The sequence below is a fragment of the Xyrauchen texanus genome, chromosome 2 (genome assembly GCF_025860055.1).
Source record: "Xyrauchen texanus isolate HMW12.3.18 chromosome 2, RBS_HiC_50CHRs, whole genome shotgun sequence".
NCBI classification, from domain to species: Eukaryota; Metazoa; Chordata; class Actinopteri; order Cypriniformes; family Catostomidae; genus Xyrauchen; species Xyrauchen texanus.
Genome location: NC_068277.1, coordinates 32,333,176 through 32,351,782, shown reverse-complemented (window position 1 = coordinate 32,351,782; position 18,607 = coordinate 32,333,176). Strand labels below are relative to the sequence as shown.

At 37.2% G+C, this 18,607-nt stretch overlaps 1 protein-coding gene across 1 annotated transcript in view; it reads left to right on the top strand.

The window, feature by feature from the left end:
* Positions 1-2,685: 2,685 nt before the first annotated feature.
* The window catches only part of LOC127617170 (dual specificity mitogen-activated protein kinase kinase 5-like), a 63,114-nt gene continuing 47,192 nt past the window's right edge, over positions 2,686-18,607 (top strand). Inside the window, exons 1-6 of the mRNA XM_052089095.1 lie at positions 2,686-3,104; positions 3,284-3,332; positions 4,512-4,579; positions 15,391-15,460; positions 15,835-15,875; positions 16,695-16,762. Of these exons, the coding sequence (XP_051945055.1) occupies positions 2,973-3,104; positions 3,284-3,332; positions 4,512-4,579; positions 15,391-15,460; positions 15,835-15,875; positions 16,695-16,762 (428 nt within the window). The 5' untranslated portion in view covers positions 2,686-2,972. The remainder of the gene's footprint in view (positions 3,105-3,283; positions 3,333-4,511; positions 4,580-15,390; positions 15,461-15,834; positions 15,876-16,694; positions 16,763-18,607) is intronic.

The window sequence follows — 18,607 nt, the reverse complement described above, 5'->3', positions numbered from 1 at the left end:
AATCTCAGAACATGGAGGGTTAACCACTCATCAGATTTGATTGTGTGTTTATGAGCCACGTGTATCTGTGTGCATTCAGCTGTACACACAATCTGTAGCAGCTTGTAGGGCTATCAAAATAATAACATCACCCACTTCTTTTCAGCCAGTTGGCAATTGTAATGTGAGTAATATAATCTGATCATTAAACAGAAAGCTCTTAGTAAGTTTTTACTAACATAAGAGAGTTTAAAAGCAGACTGTTTAAATTGTATTTTGAGAGAAGAATGGATTTCATTCAATTGTATGTAACCCAACTGCGTATTTAAGCTTTTAGCTTTTGTCCTTTTACAAAAAGAGCAAAGAAAACATTTAAGGTGGCATTCTTCTACTGCTCTTTCAGACTACAAATCTGTTCCATTGACAGGGCAGCTTTGTGGCTGAAAATACAGTCAGGAACTGAGAGGATAGAGGCATTATTGTTTTAAAGTTTGATGTGGAACCTGATCTTTTTTGGGCTGTGACCACAACATGTTGGCAGTGCACATATGATTGTGGATTTCAGATTGCCGTGGGTTAGACATAGCTTTCATAGCTTTTTATCACTACATGTAGCTCTAAATCCTGCCCATGGTCTATGCTCAAGTTGACTTAAAATTTATTTAAAATAAGTAAATACTTTATAAATATTAAAGTAATTAAAATAATTCAACTTAATTAAAATGCTAAAAATAAAACACACACACACTTTAAGATGAATGCCTACAAATTATAAACAGACTCTTTCTGAATCCTCCAGAATTAAAAATGATCCATGATTAATTATATTAATAATTAATCTAGACACATCAAGTTTTGGGCGAGGGGGCCTTCAAACATTGTCTTGGACAGTGGGGGGCCTTGGAGTCAAAAAGGTTAAGAACCACTGGTCTAAGATATCCAGACTGCATTAGCAGAAACAAAACTCTACATTGCTAAAGGATCAATGTCTGCTGAGGCTTTTGCAATCAGGCTGTGACCATGATTGAGGGAACAAGTCTTCCCTTAAGATAAGGCTGTAATCAACAAGGCACTAAATGTTCTTTGTTGTACATTCAATTACACACTAATGAGTTGCGCAAAGTGGAAATCTTTAAATGCTAATGCTATTTAAATAGTAAACAAAGCAGAATAAAGTTTAAAATACAACAAGTAAAACAATAAAATTTGATATAATCTACAGCAGATCAAAATAATTCTTACAAAATGAATGCATGAAATATGCCAAACAGAAAAAATAGCTTTTGTGTTGGTGGATGGAAAACAAAGTGTGAGGAGAGGCGAAAGAGGGTAAATTGTGGTAAGTTAAAGCCGCAAGTAAGTTTTACACAAATTAAAGGCTGACCAACTGTGTTAAACAGAACATAAATTAAATTAAATAATTTAAATAAAGAAGTGATTTATTATTTTTTTTATATCATTTTGTAATTATTCTGAATTTTAAAGGGTTAGTTCACCCAAAAATGAAAATCCTCTCATCTTTCACTCATCTTCATCTGGGATAGATGTGTATGACTTTCTTTCTTCTACTGAACACAAACGAAGATATTTAGAAAAATATTTCAGCTCTATAGGTGCTTACAATAAAAATTAATGGTTTTTAATCTCTAAAAATCACTTAAAGGCTGCATAAAAGTAATCCATACAACTCCAGTGGTTTAATAGAAGTCTTCTTAAGCATTGCAATCGCTTTGTGTAAAAATATAGCAATATTTTTTTTTAAATAAATCTCCATATTAATTTTCAATTTCAGAATGTGAAAGCAACAGTGGAGATTTATAGTGAAAAAGGACTTAAATATGGATCTGTTTATCACCCACACCTATCCTGTCGCTTCTGAAGACATGGATTTAACCATTGGAGTTGAATGGATTACTTTTATTCTGCCTTTATGTACTTTTTAGAGCTTCAAAGTTCTGTTCAAGTTCACTTGCATTTTATGGACCTACAGAGCTGAAATATTCTTCTAAAAATAGTACTTTGTGTTCTACAGAAGAAAGTCATAAACATCTGAGATGGCATTGTTGAGATGAGTTTATGATGAGAGAATTTGAATTTTTATGTGAACTATCACTTTAAATAGCCTTTAATAAATTAATATCGCCCTAACAGTTAGAAGGCAAAGGCACAGTCATTTACACAGACACTTGATAAGCATTTTTTTAATCCAATAAAAATCAACATTATACAGTTTGTATAATTATACAAATAATGACATAATAAGGTATGAAGGTATAATAAGGTATCATAGGTTGAATAGGGCAATACCAACAAAACAAAAAGGGAATTAATAATACAAAAATATAAAATGCAAAGAAGAAAATAATTCAAATAAAACTTATAATATCTCACAAAAATCTATTTAAGACTATCAATGTGAAAGCCTGCCTGGCTTCACACAATAAAACGGTGAAGTTGTTTTAATACTAGTAAATCTGCATTTATGGTTATGAAATTTGGTCAGAAATATATTAAGATTAATTAAATAAAAATTATTTTCATCTTCCTTTGGATCAACGCAGACACTCTACAAATATAACTTAAATAAATAAATAAAGATATAAACAATTCATTAAGCAGTGAAAGTCTTCCTGACTTTGTTTTCTTCTTTCTCTGCGAGGCTTTTATACGCGTCACATGGAAACTCGGTTTCCGGGTAAACGGTGGAACACTTCCGCTAAACTTCCTCTACTTTACTTTCAATGTTGACAGTCAGTAAACTAATGAAATCCACAGTTAACAGTCAGATTATCCATTCAGTGCTTATGTAATACAATTTCGCTCGTGTTTTAGCCGGAGTACTCGCCGCTTCAGCTATATGGGAAATACTAAGCAGCTAGCCGCCTAGCCTGCAGTACAACTGCTGTGTGTGTGTATGTGTGTGTGTGTGTGTGTGTGTGTGTGAGCAGATCTTCCCTGGAAGCCAAGATTATGATTGTCTCTGTGCGTTTGTTATGGTTTTACTTGTTTTGAATCACCTGTGCAGCATGGAATCTGAAGGAATAGTCATCCGGATAAAGACACCTGTGGGGGACATGGACTCATTAGTGGATTGTCCATCACATCTGAACTTCAATGATTTGCTGGTGACATTATGTTTAACGTTTATTTACAATGTAACTTCCTGTAATATCTCACAGAGAGAAACCCTTCATAGATGATGTCATAATATCAGGGACCTCTGTGAATAGATTTGAAGATGTTGGTGCTGATTGACAGCTGTCAGTCAAATGTATTCCTTCTTATTGAGTCTCTTGTTTTACAGGCCGCGATCAGGGATGTCATGCCTGAAGCCACAGTCACTGCTTTTGAATGTAAGCAATGGAGTTGCATTCGATTCAAATAAAGAGCTGACTAACTGTGATTCAAATATGTAATTTACTTTCACTAAATCCAAAAGTCCTCCCTATGTAATAAAACAACAGCAGCAGCAACAACAACAACAAACAATTGTGATTGATATAGCTACTTTCTTGTGCTTTTTGTTAGGGATGCTCCGATCAGGATTTTTACAGCCAATATCGATCACTAATCTCCTTGTCACCTGATCGGCTGATCCCGATCATTTCACCTTTTATAAGGATCCACCATAACTGGCTATATAAAAGCTTTCTGCATACTGTCACTATTAACTGAATTTTCCTCTTCCCAGTAATATCACTTTGCCTTTTTTTGTTCACAAAAACAGTTTAAAAAGTATAAAATGTTTTTAAAAATGCTTTAAAAAAACCAAAAAAACGGTATAGGCTAACAAATTATTCTCTATATTAAGATGAAGCTTTGTGTCAAACTGAAGACACTGATAACCCATAGGTGTAAATAAACAATGTGACATTTTTGGTTATTGATTCATTGTCATTATTTCATATAATTATTATTATTATTCCTTATTTAATTTTTTTATACATAATACATTAGATTATGGTATCTTGATATTGTGTAAATAATTATTATAAATTCCTTCCCCACCTATTCATTTAGTATGATGGTTGTATTAAAAGTTAGCTTTTCTCTTGATTTAAGGAGCAGAACACACACTCTCTAATGAGGGCAAGAGATGAATAGAAAGTGGAGAAAAAGCACATGTTTCTGGCCTCTACAGGTGCTACTTTTGTTTACGCAGTTTAATTGGGAGATATTTACACCGGATCTTGCAACTCACGTTATTACTGAGATGCCTATGCGTGCCACCATGAGCGATAATAAGGACCGTTTTACAGCTTGCGCTGTTTTCCCTTTGCCTTGTCACGTGTGAAACGCCACATTAATACCGATAGGTGGCCTATCGGAGCATTTTTGTGATATCATTATTATGATTTCCCTATAATTATGCTTATAAGGGGTGATTGTCATGCAGGAAAGTAACCAAACAAATGAAAATGTTACCAAATTGTAAAAAAATTTGTGATAAAAATGGTAATTTAAATAAATTATTAGGGACTAGCTGTTCACCTGCACCCTTGAATGATTAGTTGTGTATGCTTTCGTTTCAGATGAGGATGAAGTTGGGGACCGAATCACAGTTCGCAGTGATGAGGAACTCAAAGCCATGCTGTCGTATGTGAGTATGCATGTTGTTTGGGTGTTAAAATCCAGCTGAGCTACTAGGCCCTTTCCCACCTACAGTCCTGGATTTTTCCTTTAGTAACTTTCTAGATGAGAACTCTCACGAGTAGTGGGATACCCAAGGAGACTTTTTCTCTGTTGCATTCGCATTCACAAAAGTTACCACCATTGTGACGTCATTGAGTATCGATCATTTTTCTTCTGACTTCATTGGCACACACGATTCAATAGAAACAAAAAAATCTGAAAATTCAACAGAAGATGCCATTATCAAATCTACATTCTGCACTTTTGTTAGAACTGTTTTATATGAACTTTGTCTGCATGAGAAAACATAGGCAGCTGCCTAATCAGTTAATGTTTTAAACGATAGCTTTTGGGATGAATGAAACTCTTAAGGAAACAGTTAAAAAAGCACCTTATTGTATCTTACTTCCTTATACAGCCCTCAAAGGCAGCATATTCCCATTTTCAGACGCAGTCTGTGTCTTCAGGTTACAGAGATGAGACGAGCGGTACATGCTGAATTTAGTGGACAGCATGTTGAAAATGCACTATAAACCTATTTATCAATGCAATATTTACAATAAATACTTTTATGACTACATAAATTACTGTACTGAAATACTCATTGACTTATAAAAGACGTTTTGATGGAAGTTACCATCAAAAGGAATGTTCAGTAGAAAAGAAAAATGTTTTTTTTTTTTTTTTTATGTTTCAACTTGTATCTGGACATCAGCTCTCTTTTTTTGTTCAATTTAGTTGTAAGACATCAGTTCAGTTTTCATTCACACAGTTATTTTTTCAAACACATTCAACTTAAATATTGTTATAAATTGTAAACATACTAATGATAACAATAGTAATAATAATAATACATTGTTATTAATATTATTATTATTGACTTAATTTTAAATACAGCAGTAATATATTTAACCTGTTGATATGCACCCCCTTTTTGGCACAAACCATGAAAATGATGTACCTGAACTTAAATGGTTGTATTTATTGGACCCTTTGGAGTATGGACAGAATTGTAGTAGTTTTTGAAAGAAGAAACTTTGGGCTTGATTTCTTAAGTTTCAGAATTAATATATGTTGTTATTTTTTAAAGCTAGAGAAGCTGAAGTTTATAGTAATGGAAATATTTTGTGCTGGACATGTTTTTATTAGAGATGCACCGATTGCAATTTTCTTGGCCGATTCCGATTTCCGATTTTTTGCAAGTGTGACCTGCCGATACCTATTTTTTCTGATTTTCTTTATAAGAACTATTATTGACCGCATATACAAACAAAATCTACCTTTCTTCAATGCAAAATTTTATTTTCATAATAAAATTAATTATTAAACATTACAATTTCCCCCAAACTGCACTAAGGTACAGGATCTTCTCTCACTTAAACAACTCTCAAAATATTTGTATGGCCCATACCACGTTATATGAATAATCACATCAATATATTATTCCAAGGTGGTCCAGTTGCCAGATCTTGAATGAAACGCATCCTACTCACACAATCGACACATCATACACATTACAAATCATTTATGACCTCAACCTGGCAACCAAAACCCATTTGCGCTGTTGATATCCGCGCAGGTAGTAGACGCAGGATGTTAAATCAAGCATCACTAGTAGATGGGAGGAGAAGACTCAGCTGGTGCTCCGGTGAAAAAAACAAAATATACATGTACATTTAACAACAGCTGGATGGAAGAATTTAATTTCATATTCCAAAGCCATATCGACAATGCCCACGCCTTTTTCAATGTGTGTCGCACTGATTTTAATATCGGACACGATGGGAAAAATTACGTTACTCAGCACATTAAATCACAACGGCACAATTTGTATAGTATTTAGCCTGCCTCTGCCGTCCAGCACCCCACTTCCCCTCTCCCGGATTTGTGTACCCAAATGTTGACAGATAACAGGCTGCGTCTGTGACGTGACACGAGATTAAACAACTCGGCCGACGCGACGTCGGAGAGTACCTCCTACTCTTTATCGAGGAAATGTATCAGATGTATCCTCAACTATGGAGAACAGCTGATCATCCAGGGCCATGAATTCCATAATTGTCCTCGTAATTGCTTTGGTCTTTTCGCTGCTCGTACCAAGGATTGATAGGAGAGGCTGCTGACTTGTGGCTGTCTCTGAGCTCTGGCTAGCTTTAGCCGCTTTCACTTTTTAGCTTCTTTTTTAAATGGGCATTTTCAGCTGGGTGATGGTGTTTTAAATGTCTAAGTAGGTTTGTTGTTCCGAACGTTATTGTGGTGGTTCCCCCACGGTCTACTTTGGCCTTACAATTATTACACATTTCGAACTTTATGCATTCTTCACTCACAGTGAAGATCTTCCACGCCAATGACATGTTTACGTGCGGTTGTGACGTTATTGCCTGCGCCGCTGGCAACAAAACTGACCGGCATGGAATCGGAAAAACGTGAGGCTGACCGGCCGGTCACCGGTCCGGCCGAGCATGTAGAAAATTGGCTAATTCCGGTCCCTGGCCAGTCGATCGGTGCCTCTCTAGTTTTTATAATTGAAAAAACAATAATAAAATACCAAGACAACCCAGAAATACAATGTTCTCAAAGCCACAAGTCTAAAGAAGTTACATTTCAAATTTGAAGATGATCTAACAAAAAATGAGGTTCCTTTAAGCTTTTTTCTCTGTAAAATCGCTGCCGGTATACAGGGTAAAATCACGGCTCCCCCTTTCAAGACGACACAAAATCTGACCGCACTGCTTGGCTATTATGAATAAAACTACGCAGCATTTTACAAAATAGTCTTTGGAGATGGGCTCATTTTGTTTATGACACTCTAATATATAAGATAATATAGTTTTACAACATGAATGCTGCTCAGATTGCATAATTTGTTGAAGAACGATGACGAAGGGTAATTCTTTCAGGAGAGATCATGTAAATAATAATGAGAATATATCAATATTTCTCAGATTTATAGAAAAAAAAGTGCTGTTGGATGTTTTTCAATGAACGCTTGTCATGGACAATTGACCCAAGTGTGGCGAACTGGATTCTTCTTGCTATCGCTTTTCATAACAAATGTATGAAGTCCTGTTTTGATATTGCATGTTTCATTTGTACTCCTGGCACAAATAACTAAATTTATGTTTCTGGAGCATTGCTATCATGAAACAGAGATCGGATATCAATGTTGAACCCTTTGAAAAGATGTATAATTTGTTAACATTAATTAATGCTGCGAAATTGTGTATCAAAAGGTTAGATCATGCGCTTTTTAAACCCTCACGCTTTTATTTTGACATTCTGAACTCACAAGGAAGTCCTGTAAGTGTCAGTTTGTAGGCAAGTTCACAGTAGTTTTATTAGCTTCTTATTCAGATTTTGGTCAAATGCACCTCCAGTGCCATTCTAAATGCATAGAAGTGAACCGAACTATTGAGCATCTTCATCTGAGATTATTGCACACCGCCGTGGAGGCTAAAAATAGCCACGAGTGCATCACCAGCCTATGCATGAGTTTGTTTCAACAGAGCGTCAATTTATACCTGCATCAGACATGCTTGTGTAGCGTCTCTGGTGCGTTGCGTCATAAACATAAATGTTTTAGGTCACTGTGTCAAGTTAAATATAGTTTAATACTTAGAACACATCTTGAGGTCCCTTGTGTCTGCTGAATTGTTGTTTTCTTCACTGTATAAACTGCGCGTTGCCACACAGCTGAAATTTCAATTACTGCCCTCTGGAGTAAACCGGTGGTACTACAAGCTTGCATTTCTCTGGAATCTTCCTTATTACAATCCGGGGGCATTGTGATTAATTGTGTTCAATTTTTTATCGCGTTATTTTTCATTAAAAATATTATCGCATTGAATTAACACGTTAAATCGACAGCCCTAATATTTACTTAATAAACACAGCCGCCTTTTGTGATTCACAGAGCTATTGCACGTCTTCAAGTGGCTTTGAATAAAATGCACGAGTCATATGAACTACTTGAATTGTGTTTTTATGATGCTTTTATGTCATTTTTGGAGCTTAACAGTAATGAACATGACTAACGCACAGTATCAGATTTGGATCGGGCTAGTCGGGCTGATACCCGATCCATGTAAAAGCTTCCGTATCGGAGCCGATACCGATCCAGGTATCGGATCAGTGCATCCCTACTCCTGAGATTCTCAAGGCTATTTGGGCATCATAGGTTTTTGACCAATCACAGGCTGCAACACCTCCTCTGGAGTAGGAGCTAAAAATCCCCCTTAAATGTGCGAAAGTGACAGAAGTACTAGTCCTGGGGAGAAGTACCTAAAACTTGGAGAAAACGTTTTAATTATACTTTGTTGTTTGATGAAGATGACAACTAGCTACATATTTCCTTGATGTTTCCAGAGCAAGATGTGGTCTCTTTTAAAATTATACTGGTGTTATCCAAGCAAGATAAGCAAAGGGAAAACTTTATTATTTAATTTCTCTTTTTTTCTTCATTACTTTTGTGTTGACTCAGGCAATGGCCTTCCCCTGTGAGCCAGGTACGAATTGAAAACGTTCCAAAGATTTGTTTCACCACCATTGAATGAATATTTTAAGAATAGATGCTGTCATAAACTCCTACCTGATGTTCTCAATGACACCTATTAAAAGTCTTCATTTTCAAGTAATATTGTTAACTAATCTTGTTTCTCTTCCTTTCTCTCTCTTGGCTCTTTGTTTATTGTTGTTAATGTTTCTCTTTCAAGACCACTGTAAAAGTGTTTTTCAATACTTACTGCTTACATTGTGGACACCAAGTTTAATGACTCATAATAGTTTTCCCCCTGTGAAGTACAGTGGAAGCTAAATGAACTATCAACTTTTATTATTTATTATTCAATACTTAAAGTTTCGCCTCATTAGAAACATCGCCCTCCTGAGGAGAGGAATTTTTCAAAATCCACTTTCAGCTGGTGTTGTCTTTTACCCCCCATCAGCTCTCAATGACTCTACAGTAGCCATAGGCTTCAAAACCACTGCCTCTGCGTCTGCAGGAAATGAAGTCACTTTTTTTATATTTATTTATTTATTTTTAGAGATGCTTTATCAATGTTGTTCGTCTCAAGGCCATTACCATCATTAGCCAGATTAGGCCAGAAGGTGACACACTGACAATGATGTCTCTGGGGTGTCCTGCCATCCCTGAGTGTAATTCAACTTTTTTTCAGCCTTGATTAATTCTGTGTGGGTAGTGTAGCTTTTCGATGACAGCTGATTTTGAAATGCAGATTCTGACATTGGAGAGATGTGAGGTAATGTGAGTATTCTCATTTGTTATCCCAACGGTCTGCAATAATGCTTGAAAGCAGAGAGACTCTTAAGGAATATGTGATCACAAATAAAGTCTTTGAAACCATATCACTCTGACAGTGAATATTATGGTGTATTGCAGATTGCCTCTCCATCGTATTTTGGTTAACAGCACAACTGAGTCCACTTTTTCTGAAAATTAGTTTTTCCTCCCACGATGCCGTCAGCTCCTCTGGGGAGAGCGCAAGCTGCTGAGAAAGGCGGAATTTAATATGCGTATAACATGTTGGGGAGTTTGCGTGTACTTTTAACCAGTCATTGTGGTCATATTGCCTTGCTGGCTCTGTGGTCTCTGTGGAGACCTTTATGAATTTGCTTCATTTAATTCCATGTGACAGGATCTACTATTCTGTAGCGTTAATAGGAATTAGGAGATGACTTCTTGCTTTACAGGTGCGTACGCTAATACACTGAACTCTCTAGTGGAATCTGACCTTCAAACTGTCTTGACTGCACCCTTTTTAACTCTAACAGAGTTTTAACTCTGTACATAAATGATCACTGAGATGTTCGGGGTCCCCAGTGAACCCTCAAGGACTGAAGGAATGTCAGTTCTTCCAGTATGGAGGAAAAGGATGTTAGTTCAAAGTTAAAGACTGACCCATGTCAGGTGTAGCCTAATGACTCACTAACACACACTCACAGGTGCTGATCTTCCAGGGTGGGCCAGCTAATTACGGAGCACTTTACTCTGGGTTTGTTAATGATTGGGGTCCAACAGAGCGCAGGTCCGACTCCTCTGTTCCCTCTAGCTCTCAAGCTGCCTTCCTGTGATCAAACTGCCTTTAGTTATTGTCCAACAAAGGGAGCTTTCTTTTAATACACTGTTACAGATTAGTTAGGTAATTGCAGCCCTAATCGATAAAGCAGCCGAGTGGAAAATTAAAGGTGTGTGTGTTTTGGTAGAGCTACATGGTTTCAGCGCCTGCAGGCAGTGCAGAGAGGTGACAGTGATAAATAGGGTATTTAATAACAGCTGCTCTAACACTGCTTCCTCTGCATGTCCTCATGCATGCCCCTGTGGATTCATCATGCATTCACACGCAGTGGAGAGACAGCACTATACCGCCGGGCCCGCAGTTAGCCTTGCTTTTGACCTTTGTCTTGTTCTGTCTTTGTCTCTCGCTCTCTGTGTTTCTGTGTTTCACTCAAACACTTGCACTCTCCCCTCCTCTCTTGTCCATCTGGGTCTGTGGTTTTTAATGGCCTTATTGTGTGTGATGGGGGCTCTGTGTTTGGGCACAAAGGTCTCGTGCTGGACTGAGAGAAGGGGTTGGGCAACCAGATGGTTCTGTTAACTGAAACATCAATTGAATGTTCTTTTGGAAGGATGCTGGGGATCAGTGTGTGTGTGTGTGTGTATGTACGTGTGTCAAAAAGAGAATGCAGTTGAATATTTTTGGGACAGAATCAGCAGAAGTGCTAGAGGAAAATATAAATTGCATGCTTACTCTGTTTATATTAGGGGTCACATTGTTGTGTATTTCTGTCATATCCAGTCTACTATTAGTCTTAAACAGTCCTGTAGTCAATATTACATAAGACGAATCTGCTGGAAATGTTCAGTTTGTCATAGGTTTATGTACTTAAGGACTGTAACAAGTAATTGCACAGTAATTATTGTGTATATATGGGTTATAAAATGCATTTCATTTGAAATTGGATCTAGATTGGTGAAAGTTCAATTAATTAATAATGGCATAGACTAATTAAAGGAAAAAAAAAGTGATAGTATACATTTTATTTGTATTTTTTTTAAGAAATACCAGTGCTTGGAAGGCAGCAAAAGAATAGTGTTAAAAGGGGTCATGACATAATGTATGACATTATAATGACACATCAGAAGCTCTTTCCTTTAGTCACACTTCAACAAGTGGGTGACTTTTACAACAATGTGACAGAGATGTTCATTCGCACGGAGATACGCATGGGTTTTATATTCCAGTAAAGGCGAGTTAATGCAGTATGTTTATTAAAGATCTATGTTATTGATACTAGGTCATAGATACTAAAATTATTGTTTCTGGATAGTTTGAGGCTATGAAGTGGTGATCTGGCAATCATGTGCTTCTTGTGTTAGGTCTGTTTTGTAGTTCTAACGTTAGGTCGCAGTGTCCGTTTAAAACATTTTATTAAGAGGGGGCCTGGGTAGCTCAGCAAGTAAAGACGCTGACTACCACACCTGGAGTTGCAAGTTCGAATCCAGGGCGTGCTGAGTGACTCCAGTCAGGCTTCCTATGCAACCATTTGGCCTGGTTACTAGAGTGGGTAGAGTCACATTGGGTTAACCTCCTTGTGGTCGCTATAATGTGGTTCGCTCTCGGCCGCATGGTGAGTGAACCCTTAGCTTAGTTTTTAACCAGTGGCGAATTCTCAGGGCCAGCAAAGCCTTCTCTGCTTTTATCCAGTCAGAATTTATTCCTTGATGCCTATCCTCTAAGCGAAGTGTGACAACTGTTTCACAAATCGCATGCCCGAAGCAGTGTGTTACCGTACGTTCAGACCAGAGGCGGCGAGAGTGTCAAAATCCGCTCTGGCTCCCCTGCCAACAACGCTATGAAAGATTCGTGGACGCTCTGACGTAGTTGAAATAGGCGGCAACGTTCATCCAGAATGCTTGGTTTTGTGAACTATATTTAAAGGGGCCGCAAAACATCCAGACATGTCGACCGGTATCTTTTTGCCGACATATCACAAGTAGCATATATCCTCATGAAATCTTTTAATATATTATTATATAATATTATATAAACCATAATATCAACTTCATCAACTCACCTGGCACACCAACAAATCCAGACACCTTTGCCCACTGTTTTTATTTTTATATATCTATATATATATATATATATATATATATATATATATATATATATATATATATATATATATATATATATATATGTATCCCTGTAAGAAAAAAGGGACAGATCATATATTACGGGTAAACCCGCCACGGCTATAATCAGTTTCTCCTCCATTTTGTCTTTGGAACTATTGTTTGGTGGGAACCAAAATTTACACTGTTGAGTTCTCTAGACTTTGCTAGAGCGGATCACTTTTATACTCCAATAGGTTGCCGCCGAACCGCGTCAAAGCTCATTACCATAATGTTGCCTGCACTTGAACTTCTCTTGAACGCCACTTCTCGCCGCCGAAAGACGCTGGCTGCCATAGAAAATTAATTACTTCAGGTCGATTTGACGCTTTTGATGCCTCTGGTCTGAAAGGACCATGAGTCTGAGTTCCACCCCGTCAGGCCTTCAGAATTTCCACAGAATCCCTCAACAGTGCAAATGAATGGGCAGCTAAAGTCAGATTGGCAGATTCATCAGGCAATCAGATTGATTTATTTGTTCTTGGTGGGTGTGATCTTTAGGATATGTCCTGGATGAGTCTTCTAGCTGGCCTTGAGTGACGCAATCACGGTTTAAGTGATGTAAATTGAAAGCGAAGAGCACGAGATCTTGCTGACGAGTTGACTGTCATTACTGCCGCTATTGCCTTTGAGAAAGAGATCCTTATGGATTTAAAACCATGAGATGTTCTGCATGACGGTGTGATTTCTTAATTTATTAAACAGGAGAGGAGGATTGATTTTCACTTCAAGAAATTTGATAAGTGCTTTTTGCATCGTTATAGCAACATCAGGAGTTTTCTAAGTGTAAATTAGTGTTGGATCAAGTTTTGAAAAATAGTGCTGCGTTCCATTAAACTTGGAAAGTTGGATTTTACAACTTCCTAATAGGAAAAGTGCAATAGAATGCAACTGGTTGGTTTGTGCAGAAATTCTCAACTCTGATTTCGCCGAGATGCAGGGGCATGATGTCACACAAACATGTCGACACTCTGAGAGATATACAAAGTAATTGATAAACATTCACTTTAATATCGATAAATTAGTTTGTTTCCACATTACATGATATTAAAGCTTGTTTAACAAACGCCTGCAGAAACAGGTGTATAAAACTTTATAATCTCTTTTGATAATCGTACACCTGAAGCACAAATGCTAGCGCTGCAGCATTGTTTATCGGTTGTGTTGCAAGGAGATATCTCTAATGACAGTCAAACCTCTGCTAAGCTAACGGGAGTTTTGCAGTTTTGTTTCCTTAAATGTCATCTTCCGAATATCGGGGTATGGAATGCATTTATGGTCTGAGATATCATGTAGGAATATCCCATATCCAACTTGAATGGATAGCAGCATAATTTATTGCAAGCAACATTTAAATCGCAAATATTATTTGATAGATTTATCCAGGTATTATAGACCTCCTTGGTATATTCCTATGAAAAATGATGACGTTTGAAAGTCTGTTCGGGAGACATTCATTTCACAAAACAGTCATGCTGCTGTTAAAACTAGGCTTGCTTGAGCATTAAGTGTCATTTTACATTTTGTCTTTCATGCGTGGACGTGTTTTTAAAATGTAAATCCATATTGTTAGTTAGCTGTGAAATAATGTATGATGTCCAAAGGCATAGCATGTCTTATTCATTGGGAAACTTTGTTTTCTTAATGCATGAAACATACTGAAGGCCTAAGAGTTTAATGCAAGGCCCGCCACTGGTTTTTACCTGTGGTTCCAGGTGTATGAAGTGCCACATCAGAGCCACATGTTTTCTGTTGGATTTTTATGAGAAACCACACAAAACGCAGCACTGTCTTTGCTGTGTAATGGTGGCAATAAATGGTTAAATCAGTATGCAATTCCTTATTCACAGTAACATCAGTATGCAATTCCTTATTCACAGTAACGCCATCTTTACATTTTGATGGGAATAAAAATGAGGCTGTGAGGGATAGACTTCAATGACATGCATTGTACAAATCTGTACAAAGCTATTAGATCACATCTAATTTTCCACAATTCATGATTTCTTAAGTTTTTTATCTATTAAATTTTTTATGGAAGGATGTGTTTTTCAATGTTTTGTATGCAGAATGATCCAAAAGACTTTAAAAAACAGTACAACCATTGAAGAGACTGTCCCTCACAGCCTTGTCATCATTCTTGTAAACATTAGATAGATGTGCTTTTTTGAACAAGTTCAATTCAGTATTCAAAAAGAGGTAAGAAAGATGACCAATCACAATTCAATATACAAATATTATGATGATATCATCTCTTCCACATTTGATTGGGATGCGCCTTGAAGCCATTACAACAGATTAATTGATGCACAGGCTGACTGGTGGTTCAGAAGCATTACCTGAGCAGGGAGCCTGAATCATTTTCCTTTTCTCTCACAATTACAAGAGTGTTTTTGATGTAAGATTGCCTTAAGTACTCATTTGGACTTCTGAAAGACTTAGACAAAGCAATATAGTATGAAAGGTGCTAATCAAATTAAATGTATTATTATTATTATTATTGATTCTGTGCATGATATTTTGATATGCTATAGTGCGTGTTTTTAAGAGTTTCATAAGTGTTTGTTCCACTGTATTTTCTGCAGTACTGCAACACAGTGATGGAGCAACGGATCAATGGACTGTTACCTGAGCCATTACAGATATTTCCACGAGGTTTGTGAAGTGTGTGTGTGTGTGTGTGTGTGTGTGTGTGTGTGTTAGTGTGCTGGTCCAAATTACAGTTTAACGCTGCAACAACCTGCCTGAGGCTTACCTAGATCCTAGATCACAGTTTAAACCTGCGTACTCAGCCATACCACACACACGTTTGTGAAGCCCACTTCTCTCAATGACTTCTGTGAGTGAAATGTGTTTGATTTACTAGAGTAAATGACTTCAGAATACCGACACATGCACATACCTTTTTACTATACAACATTTGTAAGCTTCCTGAGCTCAATTGTAATGTCTCCACTTCATACATTCTGCTTGTGTTGCTCTTTCTCTGGACTCACGTGATCTACAATCTAGTCAATTTTCTTTTTCAGCCGGCAAGACCCCAGGGATCCGGAACATACACGGCCTGAAGGTATGTGTCACAATGATTGTTTCAGCAGAGATGGGCATGAATTGGTTATGCTGTGTACCACTGTGTAAGACTCTTTCTCATTCTTTCTGTCTCTCTACCCCCTCTCTGCCTTTCGTTGTGTTTTTATCTGCTGAGATGTTCTGCTGTATATGTGTTCTGACTCATTTAGTTAAAAAAATAAAAATAAAATTCTAAATTGGACGATTAAATACATGTGTCTCTCTGTCTCAGAGTAAGTCACATTTGAATCCTAAAAAATTTGTTTGTTTGCCTTGTTAACAAAATTGGTTTACCTAGATAGAATGACACAGAACATTGTAATCTTGTTTTGTTTTAATTCAGAATTAATTGGCTTGAAAAGGGTAAAAAAAAACTGCTAAACTGATCTAAATGAGGTCTTCATAGACACTAATTAAGAAAAGAATAGCTGCTTTACTGCACTACACTATGCGACCTACAGACCTCAATTAATCTACTTATTTGAATAGTGACTCTATGAGTTTTTTTTCCTTTTCATTCTCCCTCTGCGATCCATCAGAGTGGCTCTTACAATAAACAGTCTCAAGAATCCTGTTAAATGACAAATAAAGGACGTAATGTTGATTCGTTTTTTCTTTTTTACCTAAGGATGTTCCCAGAGTTATATTTAATTTAGCCTGATAGATGAAGTGACCCCTTTCATCAAGCCTCTCACTCTCTCACTTTATTTCTCTTTGTCTCCCCCACAAAAGCCAATTAACCTTGTGGCCAAACCAGGCAGTTGCTGTAGAATCACAGGTTAATTAGCACAGGGTTCTGATTGTCTTTGTTTGCCCGCAGGTGAACACGCGGCCTGAATCCTCGAGTGGCAGGAGCTCCTCTGCGGCAGATTCCCTGTCCAATGATAGGTAAGTGAGCCCAGATCATGTGTGCCCTCATTGAGAGGAGGGAGCAGAAGGAAAAGTTATTCTGTGGATTACCACAGAAAGTACTTTTACTCTTCTGTCAGTTTGTAGAATTAATAAAAAAATATTTTTATAGTAATGCATCACAATGGAAATCTATGGGGAATTCATATCAGTGGTTTTAAATGCAGAAATGTGAGGCTTTTATTTTTTGTTAAAAATTACTCAACAAAACATTTTATTTGGTCTTTAAAGGTGACAAAATGGCCCTTTTGATGTGGGGCCACTTTTCTAGATGGATGAAATTCTGTTTAAAATGACCAATGTAATACCTTTGGGTGGAATTTTGCTCCATTAAAAAGTGCTCATCAGATAATTATGTTGCTACACTTTCTGGTATCCTTGTGCTTGTCATGCAGAAGTTACTGAATTTATTGGGTTTATTACTTTGAAAGATGACTGTGGCATGCCCCAATCCCATTCTCTCCTCTTTTTCTCTGTCTCTCTCTCCTCTCTCTCTTGTTCCAATAATTTACATTTACATTTATGCATTTGGCAGATCCTTTTATCCAAAGCGACTTACAGTGCCCTTATTACAGGGACAATCCCCCCAGAACAACCTGGAGTTAAGTGTCTTGCTCAAGGACGCAATGGTGGTGGCTGTGGGGATCGAACCGTCTACGTTCTGCTTACCAGTTCAGTGCTTTAGCCCACTAAGCCACCACCACTCCATTTCCTTTCCCCTCTCTTCTGTTTGTCAATAAAAAGTTTACTTAAATTTGTTTTACTATTTTTACTTATATAATAATAATATTAATTTTATTGCAATTGTTTGTTAAAATTTTTAATTCACAATTAGAAATAAAGATATTAACAGGTCCTTGATGTAGCCATTGTTGCGTTTTAGTTTTGTAAAAATGATTGATGCTGAGTTCATCAAAAAATAATTTAAGATTTTTAGTATTTAATTTCATTCCTCTTCCTTTACACAATGCAAGTGAATGGACTAAATGTGAATACATTTTTTGACGGTCCAAAATGCATCAAAATAATCCACATGACTCCAGTCGACAAATAAGGTTCTTCGGAACCCAAATGATTGATTCTTTTTAGAAACTATATTTATATTCTTTTTAACTACAGATGTTTGCTTCCGTACATCTCTGTGAGATGCGCTCATGAGAGGGATGACGTAAGCTTGTTGGTAAGGTCACACGGGAGGAGGCAGGAAGCATGTAATTTTTTACAAGGAAAACGTGCACAGACCACAGACCAAGCGCCCTTCACAAACCAAAACAGTCCAAAACAATTTCAAACACTATGTCAGAGGATTTAAATTTTAGAAGAGAAGACGAGATGGAGTTTTTCGCACAACCCTACCTATTTTAGACCAAATACACCAATGAGGAACTGAGGGAGATGGAGGAGGCTGTAGCAGCAACACAGTCACAAGTCTTGGGGAGGCAGAGATCTATGGAGACACGGTGGTGCACATGTAGTAAATGCAAACCATTTCTTTGGGGTTTCTGAAGGTTGAAGCATCCAGGAAACACACACCAAATAACCATTTTGAACAATACACTTATACAAATCTACAGCAAAGAAAATTAAACTTTTGTACAGCGCTCCTCTTGTAAACAATGCGGTGCTTCCTACGTCGTCCTCCTCCTCCTCCTCCTCCACGCGTGACCTTACCAACGAGCTTACGTCATCCCTCTCATGAGCGCGTCTCACAGAGATCTACGGAAGTGAACATATGTGGTTAAAATGTATGTAAGTATTTCTAAAAAAGGATCAATCATTTGCCTTCAGAAGAACTTTATTTGTCGACTGGAGTTGTGTGGATTT